Genomic DNA, 16,091 nt, shown 5'->3' on the forward strand with positions numbered 1-16,091 from the left:
GGTAAAAACCGGCAGCAGAGAGCCCCTTCAACCTGTCTCTACCTGTCAGAGCCGAAGTCTGATGTCAAAAGAAAACAGATAGGAGAGATACCCACCAAAAACCTATGTCTCTTTTGAGTGGCCAAGTGGTTTAAATCAGGAGATGTTATTACAGCTGTAGAGTACAGTTAAATTCACTTTTAAAATATTTAACGCCCAATTAATTAATTAAATAGAATAGAGATGGTCAGATGTGTTGCAGCTGTAGCATGTGGGAGCTGGTGGATACCGGTGCAATCCACGGTGACCACACCTGCAGCAAGTGCTGGCTTCTTGAGGAACTTCGGCTCAGAGCTGATGACCTGGAGTCCGAGCTGCGGACACTGCAACGCATCAGGGAGGGAGAGAACTAACTGGACACTGTTTCAGGAAGCAGCCATTTGATATAATTATTCTAAGTTGGTCAATGGTCAGGGACAGAAGGGCATGACTGCAGTAAGGCAAGTATGGGGATCCAGAATTTAGCTTTCATGGAGCCTCTCAGCTGGTGCCCTTGTCCAATAGGTATGAGGTTCTTGCTCCCGGTGTGGACGAGGGCACAGACTGCAGGAAGGATGAGCAAACTGACCACACCACCGTGGTACAGAGCGCCATTCAAGTGGGTGGAGAAAAGAGAAATATAGTAGTAATATAGGATAGCACAGTTAGGGGAATAGATACTGTTCTCTGCAGCAAAGACAGGGTCCAAAGGCCGTGTTGCCTACCTGGTGCCAAGGTTAAGGACGTCTCTTCTGGGCTGGAGAGGAACTTGGAGTGGGAGGAGAAGGATCCAGTTGTCGTGGTCCACATAGGTACCAACAACATAGGCAGGACTAGGAAAGAGGTTCTGCTGAGGGACACCGAGCAGCTCAATTACAAAGCAGAACCACAAAGGTAATAATCTCCGGATTACTACCCGAGACATGTGCAAATTGGCATATGGTAAATAAGATTAGAGAGGTAAATGCGTGGCTCAAAGATTGGTGTGGGAGAAGTGGGTTCCGATTCATGGGGCACTGGCACCAGTACCGGGGAAGGGGAGAGCTGTTCCGTTGGGATGGGCTTCATTTGAACCATGCTGGGACCAGTGTCCTGGTGAATCGTTTAACTGGGGTTGTAGATAGGACTTTAATTAATTGGGGGAAGGTACAATTGAAGGGAAGTTTAGAAAATCAAAAATAAATAAAAAAGCAGAGGTGCAGGGTAGTGAAGAGGTGAACAATAATCAAAACGTTACAGGAAGGGGCAGAAAATATAAGCAGAAGAGTGCAGCAGAAATCAGAACCATAACAATGGTTAAAAAGTCAAAAGCTTAAGGCTCTTTATCTGAATGCACTCAGCATTTGTAACAAGAGTTGACGGCACAAATGGAAATAAATGAATATGACTTGATAGCTATTACAGAGACGTGGTTGCAGGGTGACCAAGATTGGGAACTCAATATTCAGGGGTATTCGACATTCCAGATAAATAGGCAAAAAAGTAAAAGGAGGTGAGGTAGCTTTGTTAATGAAGGTATCAGTGCGGTGGTGAGTAGTAATATAGGGGCAATAGATCGTGATGTGGAGTCAGTTTCAGTTGAAATAAGGAATAGCAAGGGGAAGAAGTCACTGGTGGGAGTCATCTATAGGCCCCCAAAGAGCTGCCTCACTGTAGGACAAAGTATAAATCAGGAAATAATGGAGGCATGCTAGAAGGGCACTACAATTGTCATGGGTGATTTTAATCTGCATATTGACTGGACAAATCAGATTGGCAGGGGTAACATGGGAGATGAATTTGTAGAGTGCATCAGGAAATGTTTCTTAGAGCAATATGTTGCAGAACCCACCTGGGAACAGGCTATTTTAGATCTAGTAATGTGTAATGAGATAGGGTTAATAAGAGATCTCGTAGTTAAGGATCCTCTGGGGGGTAGCGATCACAACATGGTAGAATTTCAAATTGAGTTTGAGGGTGAGCAACTTGGATCTCCAACTAGTGTAGTCAACTTAAATAAGGGCAATTACAGAGATATGAAGAAAGAGTTGTCTCAAGTGGGCTGGGGAAATAGACTAAGGGGAAGGTCAGTGGCAGACATTTAAGCAAATATTTTATAACGCTCAGCAAAAATTTATCCCTGCCAAAAAGGAGGACTTGATGAGAAGGATGAACTGCCTGGTCAAGGAGAGTTTCCAGTCAAAAATTAAGGCATACAAAGCGGTGAAAACTAGTGGTAGGCCAGAGGCTTGGGAATTTTTTAGGAATCAGCAGCAGATGACTAAAAAGCTAATAAAGAGGGAGAAATTTTATTATGAAAGTAAATTGGCAAGAAATATAAAAAACAGCAAGAACTTTCACGGTATTTAAAAAGAGAGTGGCTAAAGTGAGCATGGGACCCTTGGGGGATGCGACTGGAGAATTGTTAACGGGGAACAGAGAAATGGCAGATAATTTCAACCAATATTTTGCATCGGTCTTCACGGTGGAGGACACTGTAAACATCCTAAAGATATCAGATAAGCAAGGAACAATGGGAGGAAAGATCTTGTAACAGTCTCTATCACGAGGGACAAAATATTTGACAAACCAATGGGATTAAAGGCAGACAAGTCACCAAGACCTGATGGCCTGTATCCAAAGGTTTTAAAGGAAGTGGCTGCAGAGATAGTGGAGACATTGGTCGAAACATTCTAGAACTCACTGGATTCAGATGTGACAACCCTGTTCAAGAAGGGAAGGAAACAAAAAGCAGGAAACTATAGGCCAGTCAGCCTAACATCTGTCGTTGGGAAAATGCTATAGCTCATTATTAAAGGAAGAAATAGCAGGACATTTAGAAAAGCTTAATGTAATCAAACAGAGTCAACGTGGTTTTGTGAAAGGGAAATCATGTTTGACAAATTTTCTAGAGTTCTTTGAGGACATAAAAAGCAGGGTTGATAAAGGGGAACCAGTAGATGTAGTGTATTTGGATTTTCAGAAGGCATTCAATAAGGTGCCACACAAGATAAGAGCTCATGGTCGTGGGAGTAATGTATTAGCATGGATTGACGATTGGTTAACACACACAAGACAGAGTTGAGATTAATGGGTCTTTTTCAGATTGCAAAGACATAATTAGTGGAGTGCCACAAGGATCAGTCCTAGGGCCTCAATTATTTACTATAGGAAAGGCACAATGTAATGTATCCAAATTTGCTGACAATACAAAAATAGGTGGGAGGGCATGTTGTGATGAGGACATAAGGAATCTGCAAGGGGACATAGATTGAGTGAGTGGGCAAAACTTGGAGTTTAATGTAGGAAAGTGTGAGGTCATGCACTTTGGTAGGTAAAATCAAAAGGCAGACTATTATTTAAATGGAGACACGCTCCAAAATAGTGCAGCACAGAGGGATCTGGGTGTTCTTGTGCACGAAAAGCAATAAGTTAGCATGCAGGTGCAGCAAGTTATTAAGAAAGTAAATGGAATTTTGGCCTGTATTGCTAGGGGACTGGAGTTTAAAAATGGGGAAGTTCCTGTATTTAAGAAAGGATATACTGGCATTGGAGGCAGATCAAAAGAGATTCACTAGGTTGATTCCTGGGAGGAAGAGGTTGACTCAAAGAGCAGCTAAATATTTTAGGCCATTATTCATGAGCGTTTAGAAGAATGAGGGATCTTATCAAAATATACAAGATTCTGAGGGGGCTTGACAGGGTAGATGTTGAGAAGATGTTTCCACTAGTGGGGAAATCTCAAGCTAGGGAACATCATTACAGAATAAGGGGGCACTCATTTAAAACTGTGATGCAAAGGAATTTCTTCTCTGAGGGTAGTGAATGTCTGGAATTCTCTACCCCAGAGAATTGTGGAGGCTAGATCACTGAAAGTGTTTAAAGAGGAGGTAGATAGATTTTTGAAATAACAGGGGAGTTGAAGGCTATGAGGAGCTGGCACGAAAGAGGAGTTGAGGTCTGGGGCTGATCAACCACGATCTTATTGAATAGCAGGGCAGGCTTGAGGGGCCAAATGGCCTACTCCTGCTCCTATTTCTTATGTTCACATTCTTCCATAAGTGTGGTGGCCAAGAATTGGGTAAATACTCCAGCTGAGACCAAACCAATATCTTGTGAGGGTTCATCACAACTTCCTTGCGTTAGTACTCCATGCCTTTTTCTTACTAAAACCCAGAATCCTATATGCCTTTTTTTAAAAAATGGCTGTATGACTTGAGAGCTAACAGGAACATTAAATTTTTCTGCTGACTCGACTAACTGACTGTATTTTAGTACACGTGACCTGAAGGGACATGAGGAAACCGTAGCAATACGAGAAAAAAAAAATTTCACACAGCGAGTGCTTAGGGTCTGGAATGCCCTCCCTGAGAGCATGATGGAAGCAGCTTCAATCGATGCATTCAAGAGGGAATTAGACTGTTGTTACTTGAGAAAAGTTACAGGAAGAAGGCAGGAGACCAGCACACAGTGAAATGCTCATTCGGCGAGCTGGTGCAAACATGATGGGTTGTATGGCCTCGTCCTGCATTGTAACAATTCTGTGATTCTGGGACCATATCCCATTCTTAAAATCGCATTTGCACAAACTTTATTCAACTTTTTGCTTTCCGATACGGGTTTTTGTTCAATCAATTTTACTCTTTGGGATACTTTATACCTGACTGTCCTACCATCGTGAGATTCAGCCTGCATAACTGGCTGCTTTCAGAGCAGGATTAATGACATTCTTCTCTTTGTGCCTCTAGTGATCCAATGAAATTTAACCCATAGTGTTGTAGAGAAGTGGCTGGTTGTAGAGGCACTAGAGAGATATGGATCTCTCTTTCAATCCATCCAGTATCCTTCAATTCTCCTCCTCCTGCAACCACCCATCTAACCTATTACGTGCTGACATGAAAGCAAAATATTGCAGATGCTGGAAATCTGAAGTAAAAATGGAAAATGCTGGAAAAACTCAGCAGGTCAGATGGCATCAGATCTTTTATGTCCACCTGAGAGGGTAAACAAGCCCTCCCTTTAAAGGCAACACCTTTGACAGTGCAGCTATTCCCTCAATGTTACACTGCATCAGGTAGTGCATTCATAGCCTCACAAAGTTCTTTGCTAAAGGACTACATATTTTTCCCCTCCTGCCAGATGGACAATCACCTCTCTTTATCAATGTGAAGACATTTACACCGTTTACTCACCAGTGGTGTTCCTCAATTGAACCAAAACTACCATAAATAATTACTGACCCTTACTTACAGGGCTACAATTTCTCCAATTCTATTTAAGTAAATCATATCCATTGACATATTTTGCCAAGTTTCACTGCCTGATGGATTTCATGAATGAAACAGATCTAAATTTGGATATACTCACGCAATTCTCCACCAGTTTCGTGAATGGACCAGTATTAGCCCAGTCACACCAGTCTCTCGGCAACTGTGGCAAAGGCCCCAGGACATCTTGGAAACTCCGAGGGCTCCAGGCCTGCTGCCAGCTCGGGGACTCTCCTCTGCCATTGCCTCTAACTGACGGTGGCTTTTCTCCTGCAGAAGGCAGGAGATCTGGTTCCAGCCAATCGCAGATGGCAGGTGGACTTGTCGGGCTCCTCTTGGGGACCTATGGATGAGAGGATCAGTGAGGGAACAAGCAAACATCCCCAATGTGCAGACAGTCAGAGTAAAAGCAGTGCCATCTTGTGCATCTGCTTTTATTGATGAGCTTGGTGTCTACAACAACAACTAGCATGAAGATAGCACCTTTGATGTAGCAAAATGACCCAAGTTGCTTCACAGGAGCATTATCAGATAAAATTTGACACCTAGCCACAAAGAGCTATTTGTCCAGACTTTGCATTCAGCTGTGAAGTGAGGGAGATCTTTAACTCTCTGGAGTGCAATAATTTGCCACGTTAATGGGGATTTTCATGTCAAGCTGCAGTAATATTATCAAGCTGTCCAAGCCAGTCACATTAAAGAAATCCCTCAGAGAGCCAACCAGGAAATGAAAGCACTAATAAACAAATCATTCTTTAACCCCATGTGTGGAGATCTTTAAGTAGAAGTGAAACATCACCAAAAAAACTTCACATTTGTAAAAAAATTTTAAAATCTAGTAATTAATCTAACAAACATTTAACATCATTCCACAAATTTGAATTTTTTTCAGGGTCAGATAGGTTGTTTATCAGTAGTAATTACTCAGATCACTTAAATATCCTGCCACACCTCATTGAGCAAGGCTTAACGTTTTGTGTGGCTTCTAACAGTGGTGAGAGCAAAAAATGGGTATGGTCTCCCCAAATCAGTTGATTCTGCTGATTGCTGACCCTGGGGGAGGGCCACAGCACCACCGGCAATAGAACATTGAATGACAGGCGCAACGTCAGGATTTCCGCAATAATCGATGCTTATGTTGTGGTCAGATCCAGAGGGCTAATGACAGCAAACATTGACAGATCACTATTAACAATCACTCAAATTCTGGGCCATTAGGACTGGTGACCAGAAGTTTAGTGAAAGAGGCACACGTTAAGGAACCTCTTAAAGGAGAGACAAAGGCAGAGAGGTTTATGGAAGGAATTTCAGTCTTTAAGGTTTCAACAGTTGAAGACACAGCTGCCAATGATGGAAATGATTAAAATCAGGGATAAAATGATTAAAATCATGGGGACGTGGTAGTGGTGGTGGCGTAGGGGGTTTATCATTTGACTAGTAACCCAGAGATGCAGGGTAATGCTCTGGGGACCTGGGTTTGAATCCTACAATGGCAGATGGTGGAATTTGAATACCAAAAAAAAAACAAATCGGGAATTAAAAGTCTAATGATGACCATGAAACCATTACCAATTGTCGTAAGAACGTCCTTTCGGGACTGGTCTGGCCCACATGTGACTCCAGACTCTCAGCAATGTGATTGACTCTTAAATGCCCTCTAAACGAGGGTAATTAGGGATGGGCACATCCCAAGAACAAATATAACAAAAAAAAATGCAAGTTGCAGGAATTGGAGGAGCACAGAGATCTGAGGTTTGTAGGTCGTTACAGAGATAGGGAGTGGTGAAGCCAGAGGAATTGGAAAACCAAAAGGTGACCTAAGGGAAATTATGCTGTGTTTTTAGAAACACAAGGCAGGTACGATCTGGAATGCACTGCCTAAAAGAATGGTGGAGACAGATTCATTCGCGGCTTTCAAAAGGGGATTTGGATAAGTGTAAAAATAAATATTTGCAGGGCTAGGCGCAAAGGGCAGGGAAGTGGGACAAGCTAAATTGCTCTTGCACAGGAGCAGGCATGGGCTTGACAGGCCGAATGGCCTCCTTCTTTGCTGCAATCATTCTATAATTGTTTTTTCTTTTTAAAAAAGGATCACCACAGCTGTCCCTGGAGCTGCTAAAATTATCCAGCTGCCTGGGCGCAGGTTTGTAACCTCACGGAGCAATCGCAGTAGAAGAGCACACCAGCATCATCATCCCGGGATTCCCCGGCTCCGATAGGATTCCAGGCTGGCAGTTGCAGCAGTACCTCCTGGAGTCAGAGACTGTGGGCCCAAGTCCCGTTCCAGGAACTTCAAAATAAAAAAAAAATCCAGGTTGACATTGCGGCACAGTATTGAGGGAGTGCTGCACTGCCAGATGCTGGTTTTTGGATGAGAAATAAAACCAAGGCCCCCATATGCCCTTGGTAACTGTAAAAGATCCCAGGGCCACTACTGGAAGAGGAGCAGGTGAGTTCTCCTCATGACCTGGCTAATATTGATCTTTCAGCCAACCAAATAAAAAAAAATGGTTTATCTAGTCATTAACACATGGGAGCTTGCTGTGCACAAATTGGTGCCACGTTTCCTACATTTCAACAAGAACTGCAACCAGTGAAGTATGTCTGGATGTAAAGTGCTTTAAGGATGTCCTAAAGTCATGTAGGGCGCTATAGAAATGAAGACTTCCCTTTTCAGTGGAGGGCAGTTACATATTGGCCTTTTATCTTTACTGGCATAGGTTACAATGGTATTCCAGTGTACAGTGGTTTTAAAAGAGACCAGGGCATTTTGTTTGTGTGTGTGGGACACTTTGAAGTTCACCAAATTTCCTGAAGATTGTGTGCAAACACTATGTGCTGCTTTTGGTGGCTAATACTTTTGTTTAGATTAGGAGGCTGAGCCATTCTTTCCGATTAGTCAGATCTTCTCCTGATAGTTTGTTCTGAAATTGAGTTCTAAAGATGTTCAGATTCCCTATTTCGGTCTGTCCCGGTCTAAATTGGCCCACCCCTGACATTCCAGTAACTCACTCAGAGGGGAGAGTTCACTGAAAGGAATTTTCCAGCTGGAAAGATCTTGCTGGCTCCCAAGCGGAACTGATGGAGCCAAGAAGGATGTAAAGTATGTTCAGAAATACTTGGCAACTTGGAAAATGAGATTGAGAAACAAAGAATTTTTGAAAATGAACTGAAGAAACTTGCACATGCATGTGAGTAATTAGGCGCCGATGATAACATGGACCCTTGTTTCATGGGCCATAAACAAACTCTGGAATAAGAAGTGATTAGACCCTGTCTTTTTCTACATCACACGTTTTTAAATATAAACAGAAACTTGAACTTAGGGCTGGGATTCTACAGGACAGGGGTGGCCCCATCCTTGGGCCAGAAAGTAGGGGGCAATCCTACCTCAGGTGTTCCAGCAGGTGATTAAAGGGATGGGAATCCTGGCACCAGGCAGTTAAAGGACTGAATCCCACTGAGAACCATAGAAATTAGGAGCAAGAGTAGGCCATTTGGCTGTTTAAGCCTGGTCCGTCATTTGATAAGATCATAGCTGATATGGTGGTGGTCTCAACTCCACTTTCCTGTCTAGTCCCTATAACCCTCAACTCCCTTGTCTAGCAAAAATCTGTCTAACTCAACCTTGAATAAACTCAATGACCCAGCCACCATTGCTTTCTGGGGAAGAGAATTCCACAGACTAATGACCCTCAGAGACAGTCTCTTTCCTCATCTCACTTAAAAGGGAGATGTCCCTTAGTTCTAGCCTCCACCACAAGAGGAAACACCCTCCCTATATCCACTCTTGTCAAATCCCCTCAGGGTCTTATATGTTTCAATAAGATCACCTCTCTTTCTTCTAAACTCCAATGGTTAGAGGCCCAACTTGTTCAACCTTTCTTCATAAGATAAGCCCTTCATCCCAGGAATTAGTCCCATGAACCTTCTCTGAACTGCTCCTAGTACAATTATATCCTTTTTCAAATAAGGAGGCCAAAACTGTACACAATACTCCAGATGTGGTCTCACTAAGGCCCTGCACCCTTTCAATAAATGCCAACATTCCAATTGCCTTCCTGATCTCTTGCTGTACCTGCATATTATTTCTTGTGATTCATGCACCAGAACACCCAGATCCCTCCATACCATGGAATACTGCACTCTCTCTCTATTTAAATACTATACTGCTTGTCGATTCTTCCTGACAAAGTTCCCATTTTCCCCCAATTATACTCCATCTGCCAAATTTTTTGCCCACTCGCTTAACTTGTCTATATCCCTTTGCAGGCTTTTTACCTCCTCTCATCAAGTTACTTTTCTACTTATCTTTATGTCATAATTACAGCTTGCCAACCTGAAAAAGACCCATTTATCCCTACTCTCTGCTTCCTGTTAGCCAGCCAATCCTTTATCCATGTTAACACCATGAGCTCTTACTTTGTGTAGTAATCTTTGATGTGGCACCTTGTCAAATGCCTTTTGGAAATCCAAGTACACCACATCTACAGATTCCCCTTTATCTGCCTTGTTTGTTACTTCCTCAAAGAATTGTAATAAATCAGTTAAACATGATTTCCCTTTCACAAAACCACGTTGACTCTGTCTGATCCCAATATGATTTTACATATCCTACTATAACCTCCTTAATAATGAATTCTAACAATTTCCCTATGACACGTTAGGCTAACTTTAATTTCCTGTTTTCCAAGAGCTGCATCCAATCGGGGGGGTCGGCAGTTCTTCATTCCCAGCAGTGACCAATGCTGGGACTGCACCCAGGATGATGCCCTGGAACCAAGCCAAGAGGGACTGGGATCGATGGGGCCAGTCAAGCAGGAGAAGTTAGAGGCCCTTAACTGATCTTGAATTGGCCACAAGGGCTGGAGGGCCATCTGCCATCTTCCCTGCCACTGGTAAAATACCAGTGGTGGCAGGAAGACAATGGGCACACCACCCCATATTTCAGCCCCCTATTTCCCCTACCCCATTCCATCTCCCAGCCCACTCTCGAGGAGGGGAGGGAGAAAAATTGGCAGATAAAATGGGGAATCTGAATTCAGTTTACAAAATCAGGAAATAAAAATCTGGCATCAGCAAGAGGGACCATGGAGCTGTCAGATTGCTCACTAATCTCCTTGAGGGAAGGAAGCCTGCCATCCTTTTACTCAGCCTGGGCATATAAGTGACTCCAGTCCCACACAAACCTGGTTGACTCCTAACTGCTCTCAAATAGCCTAGCAAGCCCCTCCCTTGTATCAAATTGCTCTGGATCAAGAAGATGGCCCATTACCAGCTTCCCGGGGTTGGGGGGGGCTCTAGGGAAGGAATGATTGTGATGTCCACATTCCAAGCAAATTTTTTTTTTTAAATAGGAACCGGGGACATGAAAATTTAAAAAACAAATTATAAAAAAAATACAGCTTAATCAAAAAGGAAGAAATAAGTATTACCTGGAAACCAACGTGTTATGTATTTTTTACGTTGAAAAACAGAGTCAGAAACGAGTGCCGCTGAGGAACTGAGTGCATTCCTGAGAGTTCGACGATGGCGGGAAAAGGAGGTGTTTGTTTCCTTTTGCTTTTTCTATCTTTCTCACCCTGGGAATTGGTTCTTACTCTACTACAGGGAAAGGAGCTAGCTGTTTGGTGAGCTTCTGGTTAAGTGGTTAAGGTCTGCTCAAGTCCTAAGGTTTAAATTAGTACACAAACTGGTGGCAAAGTTAGTAAAATATATTTAAAAAACCAACATAAGTGATTAATATAATTAAGTAATTCTTTAAAACACATTAAGGATGGCAGGATAGGTGATGTGTCAAGGCTGCAGCACATGGGAGCTCCTGGGTAACATTGTGATCCAGGGCAAACACGTCTGCAATAAGTGACTGCAGCTTGAGGAACTTTGGCCCAGAGTCAGAGTCATTCAGCTGGAGGCTGAGCTGCAGACACTGCGACACATCAGGGAAGGAGAAAGTTACCCGAATGCTTTGTACCAGGAGACGGTCACACCACTTAGGATGGGGTCTTCTGATTTAGTCAGTAGTCAGGGATAGGAGAGTGTGACTGTGGGTGAGGCAGGTAAGGGGACCCGGAGGGCAGAAGTGCTGGAGTATCAGCCTCTGTAATTGTCCAATAGATACGAGTGGGTGCTGCAGGGAGGATGAACAAACTGACCATGGCACCGTGGTACAGGAAGCCAGTCAATTTGGGGGGGATGGAGGGGGGATGGAACAAGAATGAATGTAGTGGTAGAAGGGGAAAGTATAGTGAGGGGAATTGACACCGTTCTCTGCAGCAAAGACTGAGGGTATAGACATCTGTGTTGCTTGCTCGATACCAAGGTTCAGGACATCTGCCCAGGGCTGGAGAAGAACTTGCAGTGGACGGGGGAAGATCCAAATGTCACGGTCCATGTAGGTGCCAACAACATAGGCAGAACTAGGAAAGAGGTTCTGCATAGAGAGTATAGGCACTAAATGAAAAAGCTGAACCTCAAAAGGTTATAATCTCTGGATTATTACCCGAGTCACATGCAAATTGGCATAGGGTACATAAAATCAGAGACATGATTCAAAGACTGGTGTGGGAGAAGTGGGTTCTGGTTCATGGGGCACTGGCACAGTACTGGAAAAAGTGGGGGCTGTACTTTTGGGACAGTCCATGCTGGGACCAGGTGTTCTTGCGAACCACATAACTAGGGAAATAGAGAGAGTTTTAAAATTAAACAGTGGGGACAAGGGATCAAATGTGGGCTGATATGGTATATCAAAGAATAGAGATGAGGGAAGAGAGGAAGAAATTAATGTGGCAAATGATAAACAGATCTTGGCAGGAAGGGACAGAGAGTACATATCTAAGAGTAAATCAACAGATGAGGCTAGAGGTTGCAAAAATAATAAAAGAACAAAATTTAAGGTCCTGTATCTGAATGCACATAGCATTCGAAACAAAGCAGATGAACTGATAGATTCTTTATTTGCACTAATAGCCATTACAGAGACATGGCTGCAGAATGGCATAGATTGGGACCAGAATATTGAAGGGTAAGAGACGAGGAAGGATAGGAAGTTAGGAAAAGATGGAGAGGTGGTTCTGTTAATTAAAGGTGACATTAGCACAATAGAGGGGGGATGACCCAAGTTCAAGAAACCAGGATATAGAAGCAGTTTGGGATGATAACAGCAAGAAGTCACCTGTGGGAGTGGTGTACAGGCTCCCAAGCAGTAATCACATTGTATGATGGGGTATCAAAGAAATTGTGGGAGCTTGTCAGAAAGATATGACGATTATCATGGGGGATTAATCTAAATATAGACTGGAAAAATCAGATGGGCAAAGGTAACCTAGATGACGAATTCATAGAATGTTTTTCGGATAATTTCTTAGATCAACACGTTCTGAGTCAACCATGGAGCAAGCTATAACTAGACCTGGTACTGTGCAATGAGATAGGATTAATGACCCCTAGTGAAGACACTCCTTGGTAACTGAGTTTGAGGGAGAGAAGAGCAAGTCTAAGACTAGTACTTGAAACTTAAATAAGGGCAAATTATGAGGGCATATGAAAGCAGAGCTAGCTAAAGTGAACTGGCAATTTAGGTTAAGGGATAGGTCAATAGAGATTCAGTGACAGATATTTAAAGGGGATATTTCAGAATACACAGAATAGATACATTCCAACAAGAAAGCAAAGCTCCAAGGGGAGGACTCACCATCTGTGGTTAACTAAAAATGTTAAAGATAGTATCAAACTTAGAAAAAGCATGTAATTGCACAAAAATGGGTGGCAGATCAGAAGATTGTACATAATATAAAGAACAGCAAAGAATTGCTAAATAAGAAGGGAAAAATGAGAGAACAAGAGAAAGCCAGCTAGAAGTATAAGATCAAATATCAAGAGTTTCTACAGATATTTTAAAAAGAAGAAAAAGAGTTAAGAAAGTGAGTGTTGGTCCTATAGAAAGTGAGATTGGGGAGTTAATAATGGGAAACAAAGAGATGGCAGATGAATTGAACAGGTATTTTGCATCGGTCTTCACTATTGAGGATACAAGTAACATCCCAGAAATAACAGTAAATTAGGAAATGGAAGGGAGGGAGGAACTCAGGAAAATTACAATTATCAGGCAAGTGATGCTGAGCAAATTGTTGGATCTGCAGGTTGAAAAGTCCCCGGGTCCTGATGGATTTCATCTTAGGGTCTTAAAAGAAGTGGCTAGTGAGATAGTTGATGCATTGGTTTTAATTTTTCAAAATTCACTAGACTCGGGGAAGGTTCCATTAGATTGGAAAATAGCGAATGTAACTCCTTTATTCAAAAAGGGAGGGAGACAAAGCAGGAAACTATAGGCCAATTAGCTTAACATCTGTCATAGGGAAGATGTTAGAAGCTATACAAAGCACTTAGGATAAATTCAAGGTAATCAGGCAGAATCAACATGGTTTTATGAAAAAGAAATCATGCTTAACCAATTTATTGGAGTTTTTTGAAGAAGAAACAGGTGCTGTGGATGAAAGCAATCCGGTGGATGCACTGTACTTAGATTTTCAGAAGGCATTTAATAAGGTGCCACATCAAAGATTATTGTGGAAAATAAAAGCTCATGGTATAGGGGATAACATATTGGCATGGATAGAAGATTGGCTAGCTAACATGAAACCAAGAGTAGGCATAAATGGGTCATTTTCTGGTTGGCAGGATGTGACAAATGGGTGTGCCACGGGGATGAGTGCTGGAGCCTCAACTCTTTACAATTTATATAAAAGATTTGGTTGAAGGGACCGATTGTATAGTTGGTAAATTTGCTGATGAATCAAAGATACAAAGGAAAGTAAATTGTGAAGACTACATAAGGGGGCTACAAAAGGACATAGATAGGTTAGGGCAAAAACCTGGCAAATTGTGTTTAATGTGAGAAAATGCCATTTTGGCAGGACGAATAAAAAGGAAGCAAATTATTTAAATGGTGAGAGATGCAGAGGGATCCTGGTGTCCTAGTGCATGAATCGCAAAAGGTTAGTATGCAGATACAGCAGGTAATTAGGAAAGCTAATAGAATGTTGTTATCAGTTATTGCAAGGGGAATTGAATACAAGAGTAGGGAGGTAATGCTTCAGTTATACAGGGCATTGCTGAGAGCACATCTGGAGTACTGTGTACAGTATTGGTCTCCTTATTTAACGAAAGATGTGAATGCAATGGAAGCAGTTCAGAGAAGGTTTACTAAATTAATACCTGGAAAGGGCTGGTTGTCTTATGAAGGTTGGACAGGTTGGGCTTGTATCTGCTGGAGTTTAGAAGAGTAAGAGGTGACTTGATTGAAACATAGAAGATCCTGAGTGGACTTGACAGGGTCGATGTGGAGACGATGTTTCCTTCCAGTGGGAGAAATCTAGAACTAGGGGGTCACTGTTTCAAAATAAGGGGTCGCTCATTTCAAACAGAGATGAGGAGAATTTTTTTCTCTGAGGGTTGAGAGACTTAGGAATTCTCTTCCTCAAAAAGATGGTTGAGGAGTATCTTTGAATTTCTTTAAGGCAAGGGAGTGAAAGGTTATTGGGGGCAGCCAGGAATGTGAAGTTTAGGTTAAAATTAGATCAGCCATGATCTTATTGACTCCTTGAGCCTGCTCCGCCATTTGACTGGCCTGCTCCTGCTCCTAATTCACATATTCGTATGTATGTTTGTCAGTTCTCTGGGTACGAAAACCAGAGTCAGTTCTCTTGGTACAAGAGAAATTTAACATCTCATTACCAGCTTCCATTAATATAAATGGTGAATAAAGCTAGCTGAAATTCAATCAGTTCCTTAATATGCTCCATGGTCCTCCAATTCTGGCCCGTCCCCAGTTTATAACTGCTCCACCATTGGTGGCCATGCCTTCAGCTGCTTAGGCCCCAAGCTCTGGAATTCCCTCCCTAACCTCACTTTCCTGCTTTAAGACGCTCCTTAAAACTACCTCTGTGACCAAGCTTCTGATCAGCTATCCTAATACCTCCTTCTGCAGCTTGGTGTCAAATTTGGTCTGATAATGCTGTGAAGTGGGACGCTTTGCTATGTGAAAATCTCTACATAAATGCAAGACAATGTTGTTGTAATGCAACATTTGGGCAGGAGACCCTCGGTCTAAACAGAAACTCACTGTTAATCTTTGTTTTCCTTCCAGAAAATGAGATAATCCCTGCAGCTTAATCGTCTAGACAATTATTAGAAACCAAAACATTCGCCAGCTGTTGTACAAGCATCAGAATCTTTCCCTTTAATGTGACTTGTTAAAAGGCAAAGAGTCATATCTCGATCATAATGAATATTCTTATAAAAGTACAGAATATCTATTTTACATCATTTTAAAATGGTACCAGGTTATTTAGTGTTTAGTTTGGGTATATTTTATATTTTAAAAAGACACTTTAAAGCTCTAAAATTTATCAGAGGCAGCAAATGGCTTTTTGTTAACTTTCATTGAACAACAGGTGAAGGTTCAAAGTTCAACAGTGCAACAAAGCATCGAATATGGCAAGATGAGGGAAGGATGGCCCAATGAGTGTGTTGCTGAACCAGTGATCCTGAAGCCTAGATTAATAATCCATAAGACCATAAGACATAGGAGCAGAAATTAGGCCATTCAGCCCATCGAGTCTGCTCCGCCATTCAATCATGGCTGATAAGTTTCTCAACCCCATTTTCCCGCCTTCTCCCCTTAAACTTTGACCCCCTTACCAATCAAGAACCTATCTATCTCCGTCTTAAATACACTCAATGACCCGGCCTCCACAGCCTTCTGTGGCAATGAATTCCATAGGTTCACCACTCTCTGGCTAAAGAAGTTTCTCCTCATCTCTGTTC

At 42.3% G+C, this 16,091-nt stretch overlaps 1 protein-coding gene across 1 annotated transcript in view; it reads right to left on the reverse strand.

Moving 5' to 3' along the window:
- Window positions 1-16,091, reverse strand: part of si:dkey-112e17.1 — a 49,980-nt gene that overhangs the window by 2,384 nt on the left and 31,505 nt on the right. The window contains exon 6 of the mRNA XM_041203259.1: window positions 5,365-5,607. Within this exon, the coding sequence (XP_041059193.1) occupies window positions 5,365-5,607 (243 nt within the window). The remainder of the gene's footprint in view (window positions 1-5,364; window positions 5,608-16,091) is intronic.

This window comes from Carcharodon carcharias, chromosome 13 (genome assembly GCF_017639515.1).
Source record: "Carcharodon carcharias isolate sCarCar2 chromosome 13, sCarCar2.pri, whole genome shotgun sequence".
NCBI classification, from domain to species: domain Eukaryota; kingdom Metazoa; phylum Chordata; class Chondrichthyes; order Lamniformes; family Lamnidae; genus Carcharodon; species Carcharodon carcharias.